Source organism: Desmodus rotundus, chromosome 9, assembly GCF_022682495.2.
Source record: "Desmodus rotundus isolate HL8 chromosome 9, HLdesRot8A.1, whole genome shotgun sequence".
Lineage (NCBI taxonomy): Eukaryota > Metazoa > Chordata > Mammalia > Chiroptera > Phyllostomidae > Desmodus > Desmodus rotundus.
The window spans coordinates 56,522,260-56,540,503 of record NC_071395.1 but is presented as its reverse complement, the minus strand read 5'-3'; the positions used below and the strand labels follow the sequence as shown (position 1 = coordinate 56,540,503).

At 47.7% G+C, this 18,244-nt stretch overlaps 1 protein-coding gene across 1 annotated transcript in view; it reads left to right on the top strand.

The window, feature by feature from the left end:
* The window catches only part of ELAVL1 (ELAV like RNA binding protein 1), a 33,023-nt gene extending 27,498 nt beyond the window's left edge, over positions 1 to 5,525 (top strand). The window contains exons 5-6 of the mRNA XM_053910987.1: positions 942 to 1,167; positions 4,007 to 5,525. Of these exons, the coding sequence (XP_053766962.1) occupies positions 942 to 1,167; positions 4,007 to 4,331 (551 nt within the window). The 3' untranslated portion in view covers positions 4,332 to 5,525. The remainder of the gene's footprint in view (positions 1 to 941; positions 1,168 to 4,006) is intronic.
* Positions 5,526 to 18,244: the final 12,719 nt, after the last annotated feature.

Below are 18,244 nucleotides of genomic sequence, written 5' to 3'. Positions count from 1 at the left end.
GCAGCCTGGGCGCATTCCTGCTGTGTCGAGGGACTCAGGGTTTACCTACTGTGCTTCAGCCTAGGCAGCTAGGGAGGGTGCCTCCTGAGGCAGATGGAAGCCACGCCAGGGGGCCCTGGCCCGTCCCATGCAGGAATAGGACCAGGTGTGGAGTGGGCATAAGGCAGTGACTCTTAACCTGCCAGGGGCCTGTGGGGGCTGTGGCACTGCTATGTGTGCCTGTGTAGTTTAGGGGGAAAGAGTAAGTGGCCTCACTTGATTTTGAGGGCAGTTCAGGGCCCAGGAGGTCCCAGGATCATATAGTGGTAAGGGAGATGATGGCAGGAAAGAGCTGTTCGGGTGAGGATTGGTTCCTGGGACCCCATGCCTTTTGAGGATGAAGGGGAAAGGCGAGCTGGGCACCACATAACCAGGGATTCTGTCAGGCTGCTGGAAGGGCAGCAGGCTGTGAAGGCCTGTCCAGGCTGTGAGGCCAGGTTGCTCCTTGTTCACAACTTCACAATAGGCCTTCAGAGACACTGCAGCTTCTTGGGCGTGCTGGCAGGACAGGGCGGGCAGGGCAGGGTCCAGAGCGCAGGCGGAGTTCCTCAGACCCAGCCCCTCGGGGCTCCCACCCTGCAGTGGGCCCCTGGTGTTGGAATAGTGATGGGGTGGGGGATGTGATTGCTTCTAATGTGGCTGTCTCTTTGGGATGTCTGTCGTCAAAATATCTTCTAGCACCAAGAAACTCAGAAGAAAGTCTGAAACCTTAATCTTTTATTAGTCACTTTTTTTAATTTGTTCATTTGTTTCCATATTTAGGTTTAATTTTTGTTTATCTCATTAACCAGGCATCCATTTTGAACCACAGTAGACTGACTGACTTGACTTTTGCTTTTCAGTTTTTAAAAAATCCTTGCTTTTTTTCACCCTAACTCCATTTTTGTTGGTTTGTTAAAAAGGTTTGTCCAGAGGGGTTGCGTTTATCCGGTTTGACAAACGTTCGGAAGCAGAAGAGGCAATTACCAGTTTCAATGGTCATAAACCCCCAGGTTCCTCCGAGCCCATTACAGTGAAGTTTGCTGCCAACCCCAACCAGAACAAAAACATGGCCCTGCTCTCCCAGCTGTACCACTCGCCAGCTAGACGGTTCGGAGGCCCCGTGCATCACCAGGCACAGAGATTCAGGTGGGTCAGGAGGGCAGTGCTCTCAGTTACCTACCAGCCTCTTCCCACCATGGCCTGCATGCTTTGAAAGCTGTTAGAGCCTCAATGGCTGGGTAGCTGCACGCAGTGGGAAGCACTGGGAGTGCCTGACTGATCTCATCGGAGGGCTGCGCTCAGAATCATTTCGTGTCTTCATGTCTCGGTCTCCATCATAAAGGTATCTGTACAAAAGCCACATCTTTTCAACCGAGTGTTGTCTTTGATTGGAATCTACAAGATGGTGACAGCACTCCAGCATGTGGTTTCTAGTGGCACCAGGGTGGAGCTGTGAGAGTAAAAGATCATTCTACCTCCGTGAGAAAAAGATGCAGCCTTAGGTATGCCAAGCGAGAGCTGTTCTCCTTCTAGAGTTTTTAAAGGGTTTTTAGACAATTTGATCATCAGCCCCAAGGCAGCCCTTTCTCATCCACCTACCTCATGGAGTTATTTTGGTGTCTACACACTATATGCCCTCTGTTTAAAAGCTCCATCATAAAACTGGACATTTTTCCCATATTCCTTAGTCTTTCTATACTGAAAATGATTCCAGTTGCCAGGACCTAGTGGAACAGGGACAGTTTGAGTCAGTAACCTGGCCTCCAGGATCAGGGTGTGTGAGCCCTCACCAATCACAGCCATCTCCACTTACGGGCCATTTGGGTTTTGTCAGGCCCTCAAGAAGTGGCACCAAGGCTTACTCAGGTATGTTAAGGATTTTTCTCTACAATTTGACGGGTTTCCCATCTTTGTTTTAAGCAGTGAGGTTGGGCAAAGCCCTGCCCATTTCTACAGATGCCATTTAGCAAGGTGTCATTTTCACAGCCCCTAAGCCAGAGTTCTCAGCTACGTCAGGTTCCAGAGCCAGCTCTCCAGGGTGAGTGTCCTTAGACAGAAGCAAATCTGGAGGTAGAGCCAGTGTGGAAGTCAGATAGCACAGCCCTGACTGCCTGTCGGGCAAGGTAACTCTGGAAAACCAGGGGCAGCCAGAGGAGGAGAGGGAGGCTTGGTCACAGCAACGAGGAGTATAAAAGAAAGGGGAGCTCAGAGGAGCTGGACTGCTGGCCAGACAGGCAAGGGATCATGACGGCCAGAGGAGCAGAGCAGAAAGAGATGGAGGACGTGGTGGGATGAGGGGAGGGAGGTTGGAGGGAAGACTCACCACAGAAGGCAGACAAAGATAAGAGCAAGAGAGAGAAAGACCCAGAAGAGGAGAGAGTGCCTCTGTTCTTTTCACATTGAGGAGAGCCCCAGATAAGGAAGGTCGGCCATCCTTTTGTGCCATCAGAGAAAATAGTCTCAGGATGGAAGAAATCAGCTCCAATTAGCAGGAGAAAAACTAATTAACAAAGCTTCATAAGAATGAGAATCCTGTCAATAAAAGGCAGTAAAATATTACATCAAATCGTTGGCTGTATAATAGCTACATAAAGAGGTTAACTGTGTAAGTCAGGTCCGTATTTGGGACCCTACAAAACTTAGAGGAAATAAGGTCCTTTTAAGGGGTCCTTTTAAAAGTGGGAACCCCTTTCCAGTTTTCATTAAGATTTGGCTGGGTGCCTTTTTCCCACCACCATGTCAGTGCTATTGAGGTCTCACCATCATCCCAGACAGACTCGGGATCACTGACAAGCTACCAGAGTTATTGAATCAATTCAGACATTCTGGTGTGGCTGTTTAAAATTATTCTTGCCAAATCAAAACCATGGCAAATGATGTGTCTGGATTCTTCAAATCCTGTGTTGAATACAACCCTTGGTTTGGTTGTACCTCAGGGGCTGGTCGCCCTGCCTAGGGTCACATCTGGTCAGAGGGTGAATCTGTTTAACGGCCCTTGAAGCGGCCCACTCTCCCCTAGATAAGCCCCAAAGCACGAAACCCCACTTTGTTTTGGAGCGGGCAGTAGTGCTCCATTTGCATGTGTGGCTTCACAGATGCTGCACTCTCAGATCTTCTTAAATTGACCTGAGACCATGACCTTTTAATTTGTGAACCATCTAGAGGGCCACATAGCTTCAGTAACAATTTTGTCGTCTGCCTTAATCCTTGTTGCAATGGCAACACATTGGTAGAAGATTTAGTTTGATGTAACTAAACGTGTCACTTTGAACACATTCTTGGTATAGTTCAATGACCCTGCAGTTCGGCCCCTGGACCTCCTGGGCTATTGGGAACCAGCCACAGAAGATGCCCAGAGCTTTAGCAGGGAGTTCCCCTGTGCTGGCAGTGGTCCCCCACAGGGGCATGTGTGACCAGGCACTGTTCAGCTGTGAGCCCTTGGAGATGGCAGGTCATGACCAGGGAAGGTACACAATTTGGAAAAAGAAAAGAAAAAGATGCAGGCCTCCCCAGCACATACACACAGAGTATGAGGAAAGTGTTTCCTCCAGGGCAGTCTGAGGGTGTAAGAGCCCCTCAGAGTGTGTGGAGAATCTTCCATCATTTGGAATGTGGGAAGCATGGAAATGACTAATAGGAACCCCCTCCCACACACATCATGGGAGGGGTGGAGGGAGCAGCTGGTCAGCCACTGACAGGCCATCAGTCTGAGTGAAATCAGCTGAGTCTCTGACCTTCCAGACGCAATGTGTCCCTCCTCAGAATCAACTGCCTCCCTCAGCCACTATACTGAATTCCTCTTGGTTACAAAGAAGAAACCTTGTTGGTGCCTGGTGGGGTGTGTCAGCCTTGGGATTCCACTCCTGGCTGAGGAGAGAGGGAAGGGCCTCAGCCAGTCCTGTGGCTCCCAGCCTGCTCCCCCAGTGATGTTGGCACACTGGCCCACACTGACCTTGACCTGAATGCTGTGCTCTCTGTTTGCTAGGTTCTCCCCTATGGGTGTAGATCACATGAGTGGGCTTTCTGGTGTCAATGTCCCAGGCAACGCGTCTTCGGGCTGGTGCATCTTCATCTACAACCTTGGTCAAGATGCTGATGAGGGAATCCTCTGGCAGATGTTTGGCCCCTTTGGCGCTGTCACCAATGTGAAAGTGATTCGCGACTTCAACACCAACAAGTGCAAAGGCTTTGGTTTTGTGACCATGACAAACTATGAAGAAGCCGCGATGGCCATAGCCAGCCTGAACGGCTACCGCCTGGGGGACAAAATATTACAGGTTTCCTTCAAAACCAACAAGTCCCACAAATAACTCACTCATGCTTTTTTGTACGGAATAGATAATTCAGAGTGAAGAAGTTGAAACTTTTTTGTTAGTGTACAACTCATTTTGCGCCAATTTTCACAAGTGTTTGTCTTAGTCTATATGAGAAGTGAAAAGGTTTTTATACTCTGAGATGCAACCGACATGTTCAAATGTTTGAAATCCCACAATGGTAGACCAACTTTAAGTTTCTTAAGTTATTTCCTTTAAAATATATATGAAACAGACATCTAAGTAGCCTGCGTTGACTCCCCAGTCCCTCGGGATGTGGTGAAACTGAAGCATGCTTTAACTCCTGAGACTGTCTAACACCCATTTCATTCGGTGTCTCCACAAACTGGATAAAAAAAAAAAAAAAAAAAGAAACAACCTTTTAGTTTTCATTTTTAATCTAAATATGTTAGACAGATGCTGAGTGTACGTTCTCAACTGCTTCAACATTTTAAGCGATTTCTGCTTTGGTTGACACGAAATTGCTTCCCCAAGCAGGTCCCATTGCCACCCCCTCTTCACTCAGCCCCGGGCTCTGCCGACTGGTCCTGGCATTGGCCTTGGGCCCATCTGTTGTGGGCTACCACTGGGGAAGAGGGCCACATGCCAGGCCAGACCCTCCAGAGGAGGACACAGTGTTTCCTAAGCCCAGGCATCAGTGGGAACGGACCAAAGAGTTTCAGGGAAACTCCATATATTCCTGAGTCAGATCTAAGCCCAGGCATGCTGGAAGATGTGTTGCTGCTCTGACACCCCGAGTCCCTGCCCACACATTGCATGCACTGCGCCCCACACATTGGATATTGTCGTTCACGGCCATTTCTCCAGTTTCCGAGAGAATTTAACATAGCTCGGATGCATAAGATAGCTCTATTTTTAATAACACAAACATTTGAGCATTGTATTTCTCGCATCCTTTCTTGTGAGTGCTAGCCTTTTCTGTTTTAGTTGGATTTTGTTTTGAAACTTTGCTTTCATATGAACACTCAGCAGAAAAGTACTTCTTGCCAATTATCTATTAACAGAAAAACCTTTTGATTTGTAGTTTTAAAGATTAACCCTCAAAGTTCTCTTCATAATTGCTTTGACATTTTGGGTTGTTCTGTTCTGTTAATTTTCTTTTGCTTTTTTGTGTTTTTTGTTTTTACTTTTGCATTTAAGACCATTAAATTTGATTTTGTTTTGCTCAAATTTTGTTTTGTTTTTTATTTTACCTTTTCTTTCTTTTTGGCTAGGTGAGGTACAGACAGCTTAGCATTCAGGGAGGACGTATAAGATCTTAAGAAACAAAAACTTGCCTCAAGACAAAGCAGTTACAAATCTGTGATGTCGGACTGTGCAGTCACAGGTGGTATTTTTTAAAATGGGGAGCCAGCTGGGAGAGTGCGAGAGAGGGCCTGACAAGCAGCCAGGGCCTGTTCTCCAGGCAACTCCTCAGAGCATGATCTGATTTTTATAAATAACTAGTGTACAGGGAGAATAAAAAACAAGATAACTTAGTACCAGCAGTTTTTAACTTGACATGAAACTAAAACACATAATGATAGGCTGTTTTTTAGTTACCGAGATCATGGAATTGCAGCATTATTTATCTGTCTGTTTATTTATTTATTTATTTATTTGGTGGGGGCAGATCAATGTTCTGAGAAGCCCTTGGTAAATTTAAGGCTGTTTGTCCCCGCCCTGTTATCCTCATACCTTATTGAGGGGCTGCCAGATGCTTGCATTATCCTTCCATATGTAAGAAGTTGCTATGTTCTTTTCCCACTAAAGGCCGAGTTCATACCTTGGGGCCTCATCTTATAAGCTGGCCTGTGCCATGGAGGGTCGCCTCCCTCCAGCATAATTTCTCAGGTCCTGAGTCAAAGGTAGCTGGATGCCTCCTCCTAGAACTCAACTTAAGGAGGGGTCCCTGCTGTGTTGCCCCAGTGGGATGTTTTTCTGGAAAAGTGTGCCTTTCAGGCTGTGCGGCCCTGAGCCAACACCCTCTCAGAGGTGAGAGTCCCACTTCTGAAACTGACTCTCAAACCACCTCATCGACACACATTCCTGTCAGCCCTCACTCTGCTCATTTTCTGAAATGACGCTGGGCCCCCAGCTAGCACCCCAGCTTCTTTCCCCCCTCCCTTTTATTTGAACCATATTGATGGTTCTGATGCCAGCTTGGATGAGGAGGAGATGTGAAGTGCATGTGAGCCTTTGAAAGCTGCCTGAAGTTTCTCAGGTCAGTCGAATTCTCACGTTACGTGGTCACCCCGTCACTCTCTGCACAGCCTTCTGGCTAAAACCCCACTGTGTTTCTTTGGGAGTTTGGATGTGCAGGTGTGTGGCAGGATTCTGCTTTTGATATGTTTCTCCTGAAAAACAACTGTCATCCCATCCAGGTACCAGATGCTGGCCCTGTGTCCATAAAGTTCATTGTGTCTTAACCAGGCTTGTTTGCAAAAGGAAGAGCCATTTTTTAAAGTCACAGTCTGAAAGAAACCATTTTAAAAGTTTGACGTAGATCAATCATATTTGTATTTCACAAAATGAATGCTCGTATTTGGGAATTTGATAAAAAAGAATTAAGAGTAGATAAAGCTAATTTATTGGAATTTTGGTTTGGTACATAAATACTGTAGGCTTTGATTGAATCCTCTTGGCTTGTGTAACTCCCCCTAACAGTCGTAGGCTAAGCAGCTCCAAACTTGTGAACCTGGTTCCAGTGGAGTTGCCCATTTTTCACCCTTGGCTCTGCCCTTCTTTAGCTTTCAGTGTAATAGGCTAGGCTGTGATTTTCTGCACTGGCTGTACCTCTCATCAGCAGATGGTGCTGGGTGGGCTCTGCCTTCTTTGTTCAGAAGGCGAGTCTTTCCCTTGTCAAAGAGCTACCTTAACCTTTGAGAGTGCACACCTGGTGTCAGCACTGGAAACCGGTCTCTCAGCGCTGCACCAGGCAGCCGAGAGGGCCCTGCTGGGTCAGACAAGTAGAGGAACCCTGTGAGAGTGATGGGCAGTACCTTATTCTGGTTGGCCTCCAAATGAGGGCCATTGACCTGAGGCCGCTGTTGAGCTTGAAAATCAAAGCTAGCATTACCCAGCTGTTCTGTTCCCTATCTGATTCAGCCTGATTTTTTTTTCCTGTGCTTTTTGCAGCCTTCCTGGGTTGGATAAAAAAGAATAAGAATAAGCTGCCCACTCCCCACCCCAGCCATGCACCTGAACTTCCTCCCATCTTCCCAGGACCTAAGGCACCTACGTCCCTCCCCTTCATCAGATCCCCAGGCCAGCCACCAACGGAAGTCGCCAGTGCTTTGTGGTGTGTGGCCTTGAGAATGGACCCTTAACAGCAGCAGTAGAGCCTAAATCCCAGGTCTTCTGCAGGGTTGAAGGTTCTAAACCTTTTGATTTGCCTCCGACTTCTAATGATTGTAGTGGCTACTTTTCCACAACCTTCTGGTAACATAGTTCAGTTTTCTGCTTAGTCATTTTTTTAAAAAGAAAACACTTGTAAGTCACTGCCAGGACCTATATTTGGCTAACCAATGGTCTGAGCAGTGGCTTGGAGAGGGCTGCACTGCACCCCCCAACCCGAGAGAAGGGTTGTCCGTTGGTCAGGACCACCTCTTCACACGCAATGTTCTGTTCACAGCGGCTCGCTCTGGGGGCGGGGGCTCTACTGGCTGATCCCCGTGTTGTATAGTAGGTGGGTAGACATTTTGTACATTGGTGTTTTAAGTCACTGATTTGTTTTATATAAAGTAATTTATTTTTCAGATACCATTTTTCATTTTAACTTTGTTTTTACATGGGTTTGTTTTCAATAAAGTGTGACACTGCTGTCCAAAAGTCAACAATAAAATGAAGCCCACTGTGTTATTGTGAGGATGCTTATGTAACTAGCTTTTTTTTTTTTTTTTTTTTTTAAATTTTCGGCGGGGGAGCCCTTCTCAGTTTTCCATCTCCCCATTTGCCTTTTTATCCTTGTGCATAAATGTTCTTTAGTGTTTTAAGAAGAAAAAGCAAACCTAGATTTTGATAATTCAGGAGATTTCAGATTAATAAAGAAGCTTTGAAAGAAGACCATTTTTCAAAATTTTAGTGAAGTGTGAATATTTTTTGTCAATGGCTTTCTCAAAGAGAATGAAACTTTTGCACCATTTTCAGAGTTTTTATAGAGATGCCAAATTGATATATTTACATGTAATGGAAACATGAAAAAGTTTTATTAAACAATTGTTCATAGCTGTGTAGACATTTTAATTCAGTTTCCAAAGCTCTCAAAGCTTATTTTTGGAGTACAGAGTGATAATGGTTTGGGGTGTTAATAATTCCAAACGTTCGATTGTCTGAATACTTAGTTCTCTCTGCAGGTATCAGGTTTGTGTTAAGCCCTGTATGTGACTATGACTGGAATTCTGTGATATTTTGGTAATAAATGAAGTGGGGTCATTGAGATGTGGTGGTGTAGGGTGATGGTGTGCACCGTGTCAGCAGCCAGCACCAGCGGAGCGCAAGCCGAGGCTGTGGGTGCCTTCCTCCTAGGTAAGCTTGGGCTATCATCTGCCAAGGTCTCCCTGTGTGCCAGGCATGGCCTTGGCCCATGCAAGGAGAGAGGGATCCTCAGACGGCCCAGCTAGAGGTGCTTCAGGGAAGGTACTGTGACTTGCTCTTTGACCAGCTCTTCCACAGACCTCTGCCTCTGCCCAGGTTTTGCCACCTCCCCTGAGACTCACAGGCCCTTCTTCTCCATGTTCAAATGTTCTTGGGCCTCCTGCATTGTCCCTGGGAGTTTCCTGTCCTTCTGCTCCTCACACCTAAGCCCTGTGGCCATTCTGAGTTGTCTTCTGACACTACTAATCTCCTTTGGTGATGGGAAAGCAAGTTTTTACCCAGAGGCGGATGGAGTACAACAGACTTAGGTTTGAATCCTAGCTCTGCCCTCTCCCCAGTGTGCACTGGGGGCAAGACACTGAGTGTCCATGCCTCAGTGTCCCCATCTGAAATGGAATCTGTAACACCCATCCCACAGAATTCTTTGAAAGGGAAAATAGATCAAGAAGGTACCACACTTACCACAGCTGCTCTGAATCCAAGAAGCATCCAGAAGTCTGCAGAGGGTAGCAAGCCCCCACGCTGACCCACAGCCCGTGGGCTCCACTGAACCCGTACATGGGCCTCTTCTAAAGTCTCACGGTTTTCTTTTGTGTGTGTGTGTGTGTGTGTGTGTGTGTCGTCTGTAGCTTTTGTTCATCTCCTTTTCTCCAGATCTGGCTAAACAGTCCATGACTTCTGGGGAAGCCTTAGAATGTCCAGTCTGTGTCTGTCATAGAGGGCAGGCCCGTCCTGCCTGGGGAAGAAGTAGCACACTCCAGCGGGAGGTGCTTCAGGGTGTCTCTTGTGTGCTCAGACCCACAGGCCAGCTCAGGGCCTCCAGCTGGGGCTCTTGAGGTTTCTGGGTATCTCCTTGGGTGTAGGGAGTCCCAGGTGTCATCTCACTTTTGCAGAGGAGAAGGGACCTGGGTGCCAGCCCTTCCCAATGGGTCGGAGAGCAGGGCTTCTCTGAACACAGTGCATCCTCCTTCCCCCAGGCTGGGGGAGGTGGGCTGTGTAAAAGCAGATTCATCTCCAGCATGTTGGGTAAGCCTGAGACTCTGCATTCCTAATCAGCCCCAGGTGGGGCCCATACTCCAGGGACCCACTTTGAGAAGCAAGAGGTTTAACAGGGTGCTTCAAGTGGGTGTGGTTTTAACAAAGCCTTGCTGCTGCATCTCCCCTGTGGTGCTGGGGATGGCTTCTGAGTCCTCCCACCCAGAGTTCCAAGCCCTGAGAAGCCCAGTCCTGGGCCAGGTGGCAAGTTCTTGCTACTGGACTGACTGCCTAGAACAGGATGTTTTCATGTTGGAGGCTCTGAGGACCTACCCCTGCATCCCTATGTCTTTGGGGTTTTTTGGTTTAACTTCAATAATTTCTTAGCACAATCTACAAGGTGTGTAGGCCTTTACCTGGAGAGGGGACCATGGCCAGGGTGTCTCTCAAAGGTTCACAAGTCTCCCCAACAGGCAGGGTTGAGGAAGGAGGGGGTGGGGAGTCTTGAATGCCAGGGTCATGCCAAGGGTGAAGGGGAACTGGTGCTCATTTCCTCCAAGGGGCTGTTGCTCCTGCTGAAAGTGGCCTTGTCCCTTTGCTCATTCTTTCCACCTAAATTCCACCTGCTGGGCTGGGGCCAGGATGGGGCAATGACATGTTAAAACGTTTTTACAGGGTGTCTGGTGATGGTGTATGCCCTGATGGAGAAGGCTGAGGTGGGGGTGATGAGCAAATTGACCACAGTGCAGCTGTTTCAAGGTAAAGATGAAAAGTGAATAAGTGAGGGAATCTGTGAAAGGGATGTGTCTTTCAGGAGAGGGAGGTAGCAAGGTCTGAGCACTGCACAGAGAGAAAATGAAACCCAGAGGAAGGTGGGTGGTTGTGGGAGCATCTGGGGCTCAGACCCACAGAAGAACAAATGCAGACCTTTGCTGTGCTTTGTAAATAGGCTTTCTGACTTCCTTTTTTTTGGAAAATTTTTTAATCCTAAAACATTCCACTCATCTGCTTCTGTGACTGAAGAAAAAAGAATAAGATTGCAGTGTTTCACAAGTCATTCTCATTTTTTAATTTTTTCTCACCCAAGGATATGTTTTTTCTTAAACTGATTTTAGATCGAGAAGAAGGGGGGTGAGAGAGAGAGAGAAGCATTGATGTAAGAGAGAAACATCTATCAGTTGCCTCTCATACACTCCTGCCTGGGGATTGAGCCTGCAAACTTTTGGTGTACTGATGATGCTCCAACTAATTCAGCCACCTGGCCAGGGCTGCAAGTTATTTTCAAACCCTTCAGTTTGAAATTACACATGAAGATGCAGCCTTAAACATTTTTAATTTTAAAAAGGGATGACGTGTATAAAGCACCATGTCCCCTCTCCCACCCCTTTCTCGTGCCCTTTGAGCCCCCCTTACCTCCCTTCTCCCCCTCCTCTTTGTCATGCAAGTTACATTCTTAGAAATCCAACAGTCATACTGAGAGGTGTGGGCAGCATGTCAAGGACAACAGTGGAGAAGGATGGGGGAAGGAAGAGGCCATGACTGTCCAAGTCTCTCCTGGATGTCCTCCAAGAAGGCAGGTAGGACATATATACCCTGCTCGATTTAGTGTGACAGAGGCCAGCAGGTTGGGCTACATAATTTGTGGGGCCCATTTTCAAAATTAAAATGTGAGGCCCTTTGTTCAAAATCAAGAATTTTAGATAAAGTGTGGTCCATTCATACAATGAATTATTATCCAGCCTTAAAGAGGAAGGAAGGAAATTCTGACCCACACTGCAACATGGATGAATCTTGAGGACATTATGCTCAGTGAAATAAGCAGTTACAAGAGAATAAATACTGTGTGATTCCACTCACAGGAGGTCCCTAGAAGAGTCAGACCCATAGAGACAAAGTAGATGGTGGGAGCCAGGGGATGGGGAGGAGAAGAGGGAGCTAGTGTTCAATGGGGACAGTGTCAGTTCAGGAAGATGAGAAAGTTCTGGAGATGGACAGTGGGGATGGTTACACAACAATGTGAATGTACTTAATTCCACTGAGCGGTACAGTTAAAAACAGTTACAATGATAAATTGTATGTTATATGTATTTTATCACAAGAATCAAGTTATTAAAAAAATAAGAATTTCAAGACAGCAATGGCAGAGCATAAAAGCAAGCTGGGACTTTGTTTGGTGGGACCCCTTCATGGGTCCCTTGCCTAGGTGGCCACCCCGGGGGCTAACATTGCCCTAGTTGGCTGTTTTTTATACCAGCTGCCATGTGCAGCTAGAAACTTCCCAGTGCAGCCAAGACTCCCTGCCCTTGGTGCTCAGGTGGAGAGAAACCTGCTCCCCACAGCTGGTGTTTACAGCACTGGGCAGGTCTGGTCCAGGTCTGTGTCTGTGAAAATCTACAATGAATTTGCTGGCCAGCTGCACCTGGAATAAAGGGAAGCAAGGTGGCTGGTGATGGTGTTCCAAGGGCAGAATCCTGCTTTCCATCCTGCCATGGTCTGGGTGTTGCCCCTCCAAACCTGCAGGGGGAGCGCTGCCTCAGTTGGCCTGGAGAGGGGAGCAGGTCAGCCCTGGTCCTAAGCCCCTGTAGGTTCCACCTGCCGGGGAAGGAGCCAGTTCCCTTTGCGCTGTACATCCAGCACTGCTCCCAGCTTCCTAGATCTGCCTTTTCACTACATAGCACCCTGTCTGTCCCCTGGTGGTTATCTGTCTGCTACCTGTGTATCCCCTGCCAACAGCCCCACATTCCTCTCGTTCTTACTCTCGTACAGAGCTTACTTTCCTCACCCATTACCCCCACCCTGCCACATCATGTACCCCATGTCCCTCCTTCCCCACACCCCCGTGACTAACTGCAGACTCCCCACCAGACTCCTGGCCTTAACAGAGGGTCACAGGGCCTGGGCCACTTGTTCTCTGTTCCCACAGTTCACTCGTCCTCTGTCTCTGTCCTTCCAACCATTCTCTTATTCAGTCCTCACATATTCACTGTGTAAAACATTTTAGGCCAGTCAGTCCATTGGCACACTGGAATATTTATTACTCAGCCGTGAAAAGGAGTGAAGCTCCCTCACACTCTACAATGTACGTAAACCTAGAGAACATGATGCTCAGTGAGAGAAGCCAGACTTAAAAGGCCACATAGTGTGTGATTCTGCACATGTGGAAGTAGATGAGACCTTGCCAGAGGCTGGGGGTGGTGGGAGGGAACAGGGAGCAACTGCTTAATGGATACAGGGTTTTCTTTGAAAGGGATGAAGACGTTTGGGACTAGACGAAGTGGTGGTTGCACAACATTGTGAATGTATGAAAGGCCACTGAATTGTATACTTTAAAATGATGAATTTTCTGTTAGGTGAATTTCACCTCAATTAAAAAAACAAAAATCTTAGGGGCTTTCTGCCAAGTGTCTGATGTGCACGGTAGACCAGTTGTCCTGTTCATGAGTGCTGAGCCCTTGGGGGCAGACATCTCCCTTTAGTGTTTTGTCCTGCTGAGTGTGTTGTGGACTCTTAAGTAGATATTACCCGAAAATCTGTGTGTTTGCTCGCGTGGGAATTTGGCATCTCACGGTTCTGGTAGCCTCACCCAGACCTCTGCCTTCATCTTAAGATGGCATCTTCCCTCTGTCTATGTCCCAATTTCCCCTTTTCATAAGAACATCAGTCAGATTGGGTTTGGGGCCCTCTCCACTCAGTGTTACTTTATCTTAATTAATTACATCTGCAACAAACCTATTCCTCAAGCAGCTCTCATTCTGAGGCTCTGGGGGTTAGGACTGTAACATATACATTTATGAGGATACAATTCAACCCTTTACAATCTCCTGTGTGCTGGCTCTGAGAGCACAAAGACCAGCCAAAATTACACCGTCCTTGTCCTCACAGTGCTGCCCTGCTCATGGTCTTCCACACCAAGAGAGGCACAGGCTTCCAGTGGAAGTGTTTAGAAGGATGTAAAGCAATTGGACATTGTCTCTACATCCTCAATTGACTCATCTCCTTGCCCCGGTTCTAAACCAATTAGGATGTTGTTGAAGTCACTGGGTGTATAGAGAACCACATGTTGTTTCTCAACAGATTAGAAATTTTTAAAGAGGTGAAACCCAAAACTTGGTCCTTTGTTACAGACCACTGGAGAAGCACTGGTCTTGTGGGAAGGACAGACGTCCATCAGTAACTGAGTATGCCAGAGGCCAGAAGGGGACGCCACAGGCAGAGCCCTGGCTGGGTCCTGACAGTTTCCTCAGCCCCTCTCAGATGATGCTCAAAGGCTGAAGTCATGGGAGTGGGTTGGGGGGGCTCCCAACCCCCCAATTCCGGGGGGGCTCCCAACCCCCCAATTCCTCCATATCTTAGATCTGCCATTTTCCACTGGGATGGTGACTTCCAGCCCCCAGTCTTGCTCCAGCCTTCCTGTTGGACCCTTGGCTGGGCTGCTCCTTCTCTTTGCATGTTAACCAGGTCTTTTATTTTCTGTATTCGGAGGCTTTGATATCTTGGGGTCTTGTTGGCTCTGGAGGGACAGCTCCTCCCAAGGGTGTCCAGTACCTAGAGACTTGCCAAGGAGCAGGCCTTCTATGTGCAGACTGACCAATCCAGAGCTGCGCTTCCCAACCATCTCTGCCATCAGGCTGTCATACTCGAAGTCACCACCCCTCTGCCCCATCACCCTGGGGCCGGGGGTCAGATAGCCAGGGACAGCACCTGTGCCCCAGAGCCTGTGGAATTATTCACACAAGCCAGACTTCCCCTCTATCAGCTTTTTCAGCCACCTAGCTTTCCTCCCTAGCACTGCCTGTGTGTGACCCTCCAGAAATACTCTGCCATTCAAGCAAACCTACAATTTACAGCATAAAGTAGTTTAAGCTGGGGGAGAGGCCATGAAATCCGTCTCTTAAGCCCACCTGAATGCCGAGAGGTCTCGGAATGGCTCTCTGCACACAGAGCTCTATGCATTTGAGAAATTGTTGGCTAAGCTCTGGCCAGGTTGCTCACTTGGTTAGAGCATCATCCCCCTACACCATGGTTGCAGGTTCAACCCCCAGTCAAGGCACATACGAGAATCAACCAATGAATGCTTAAATAAGTGGAGCAACAAATTGATGTTTCTCTCTCTTTCTCCCTCTATAAAACCAACTTTTTTAAAATAGGGAAAAAATATTATTGGTTTATTTCACTTAGAAAATGTTTTCAGGTTCATCCATGTTGTAGCATGTATCACAGCTTCATTCCTTTTTGTAGCTTAATAATATTCCATTGTAAGGATGGGCCACACTTTGCTTATCCATCATCTGTTGATGGACTCATATTGCATCCACCGTTTGGCTATTATGAATAATGCTACTGTGAACAAAGGCATGCGAATATCCTTTGGTCCCGCTGTTTTTTTCTCTTTTTCCCAACCCCAGCTTCCCTTCCCGGGACATGGTAACAGAAGAGGAGTTAATAATGACACCCAAGGCTGAGGAGACAGACCCTAGCATGAAAAAACCCAAGAAACACTCTAAAAGCACACCCCACAGTGACTTACATGGGCCTCGGGCACTTCTGCCTTCATGAGTCCCCTCCTCCATTTAAAAAAATTAAAAATTATATTTTACAGCTGAGTTGGCCTAGAGATGAACATAACTTAGGCTAAATTACATGTTTTTCCTTCTAAATTTAAAAGAAATTGAAACATTTGCAAGGGCTCTCTAAGTACTGTGGGTCTAAGAACTTAATAGATAATTCAGCACTGCTAAGAGTTAGGCCTTGTTATGGGCCCAGGGTTTGTGTGCCTGATGCTTCAATAGAATGGTCAATACACAAGAGAACAAAGTCTGGGACAAGGGAATGTTTATTGATCAAGAAGGCCTAGCTCAAGAAGATGGGAGGACTAATTGTCAAATCCATCTTAAGAGAGTCTGGAGTCTGGGCATCTTCATTATTGAGACAAGGGGTGGGTGCTTAGGTTTCAGAAGGGATCCAAGGGGGAGTACGAAGTTTCTCATTCCTTTCGTTCCCAGCTGGGTTAGTCTGTTGACCCCCCCACCCCTCACCGTAATCTGAGTCTAGTTACAGAGTCCTGTGAATCTTCAAGAAATAATCATTACTCTGCACGTATTTCCCCACCTCTGCTGACAAGGGGGCTGCTGAGCCTCCGGCAGCATTCCTGTTGTTGAGGAGTGTGTCTGCTACAGGAGCACTCCGCCTGCAGGAGTCAGAGGGAGGAGGCATTTCATTCTGTTGCAGCCTGGCTCCTTGAAGAGGCAGATTGTCCAAAGAGCCTTGTGAGCAGCTTGGCCCTGTAACATTTCCCCCAAGGCCCTGCTGGAGTCCTCCCTTCGTGTGCAAAGCCTTGCACAGTCCAGCTGCCCTTACAGCTTTTCAGGTGCTTTTGATTTCCCCTATTGTAGCACTTGAGTGGCTTAGCCCCTGGAGGCCCTCACCTCTTTGCCTAGGAAATGGGGACTAATGCTGCTGACTTCTGATTTAAGGAGGATTCAGTGGCTTCCATATGCATGGCCTCAGCTTCCACGCCACCCTGCCCACATACAGCTTGTGGCCAGAGCCTGTGCTGAGACCTGGCCAAGGCTCTGCCCTAGCCGGGACCAGCCAGATATCTCTGACACTAGTGATGTGGCTGTGAGCAACTTCCTTCCCCTCTGCCAGCTTTGGGTGCCTGTCTGTATGAGCAGACTAATAATAGCACCCACCTTGAAGGGCTGTGGGATGGAGCTAAATGAGACACTGTATCCGGAACAGATGAGGTGCAGCACTATTATTAAACCTCCAGAACGAGAGCAGGAGACAGAGGAGAGACAGCCTGGGGGAAGGAAGCCACAAAGAAGGCAGAGTGGGAAGGAAGCCACACAGAAGGCAGACAGATGGCGAGGCCTGTGGGCAATGAAAGCTGGGATTGGGTAGGGCCTCTGAACCCAAGTGGAGCTGCAGAGGGCCTGTTCTATGAGTGTGCAGGGGCCGCCCTAACAAAATCCCAAAGACGGGAGGCAGCTTACACTTTGGACATGATTCTTTCACAGCTCTGGAGGCTGGGAGTCCAAGATCAAGGTGTTGGCAGGGTTGGTTTCTCCTGAGGCCTCTCTCCTTGGCCTTGGATGGCCGTCTTCCCCATGTCCTCACATGGTCTGCCCTCTGTGCGTGTCTCTGTCCTCATCTCCTCTTCTTATAAAGACACCAGCCATATTGGATTAGGACCTACCCTAATGACCTCTTTTTAACTTGGTTATCTCTTTAAACACCCCATCTCCAAATACAGTCACATTGTGAGTGTTGAGAGCTAGGAAAGAGGGCTAGCCAATTTTAAGCATTGCTAAGCAGAAAACCTCTTGAAGGTCACCAGAATAGATAGGGGAGAGAAACAACATTGTCGGCCAAAGTAAGGGTAAAGGTGATTTGCAGAGGGCTTATTCTGAGTTACAGCCAATTAGAGGGCCATAAAACTTTGGGTGCCAGACTCATCTCGGGTCTGGACCCTTATCTTTAAACTGAGGGTACAAATTAAGTGGGACAGACAGATGGTTCTTATCAACAGGAGACAGACAGATAGTTCCTCCTGACCCCAGAGCTATGCAGAGATAACCGCAACTCCCACTTTTGTAACTTGCTTGCTTGCTTCTCACCGTATAAAAGAGCTAGCCTGTGAGCGTTCGGCGCGACTCCCCTTTGCAGCCTTAACGGGCACCCTGGGAGTTCGCCCCTGCGCAGGTAAAAATAAAGTACCATCTAAGTGCACTCCACACGTCTCCATTTGATTTTCTGCTCGCGTACGGGATACAACAGTGAGGTGCTGGGGGTTAGGGCTTCCACATGGGACTTTGGAGAGAAGAGGAGCAGGGACAGCCTTAGACTGGAGGCAACAGACTTTTTCTGCTAAGGATGTGGCTGTGTCCTGATCAGTCTCCATGAGGCCAGAGGGACAGTCCAGTTCTGCCCACAAGGCCTAGCTATATGGTTAGATACCCGTCTCCCTCATTCAGGTTCTCTTTAGCCACAAGGGGCCTAGCTAAACAGGCACTTGATACACTGCCTGGCCTAGTAAAAGCTCGATAAGTTGTAGCTATTACTGTAACTGAACAAAAATGGAGGTTCAGCTGCCTGCTGCCACAAAAGCCAATCTTGTGAGGCAGATGCTGGTGCAGAAGTAATTAGGTTTTATTCAGGTGCTACGTGAGCTGGGAGAATGATGGACTCCCCTCTCAGAGACCATCTCCTCTTTCTGCCATGGAAAAGAGTCCAACCGTCCTCAGCAAGACTAAGACAGAAACCCATGTCCAGAGCTCCTTCTCTATTTTAAAGTACAGTCCTTTGGAGCCCGTAGGTAGCTACTAAGTGGTCTTAGT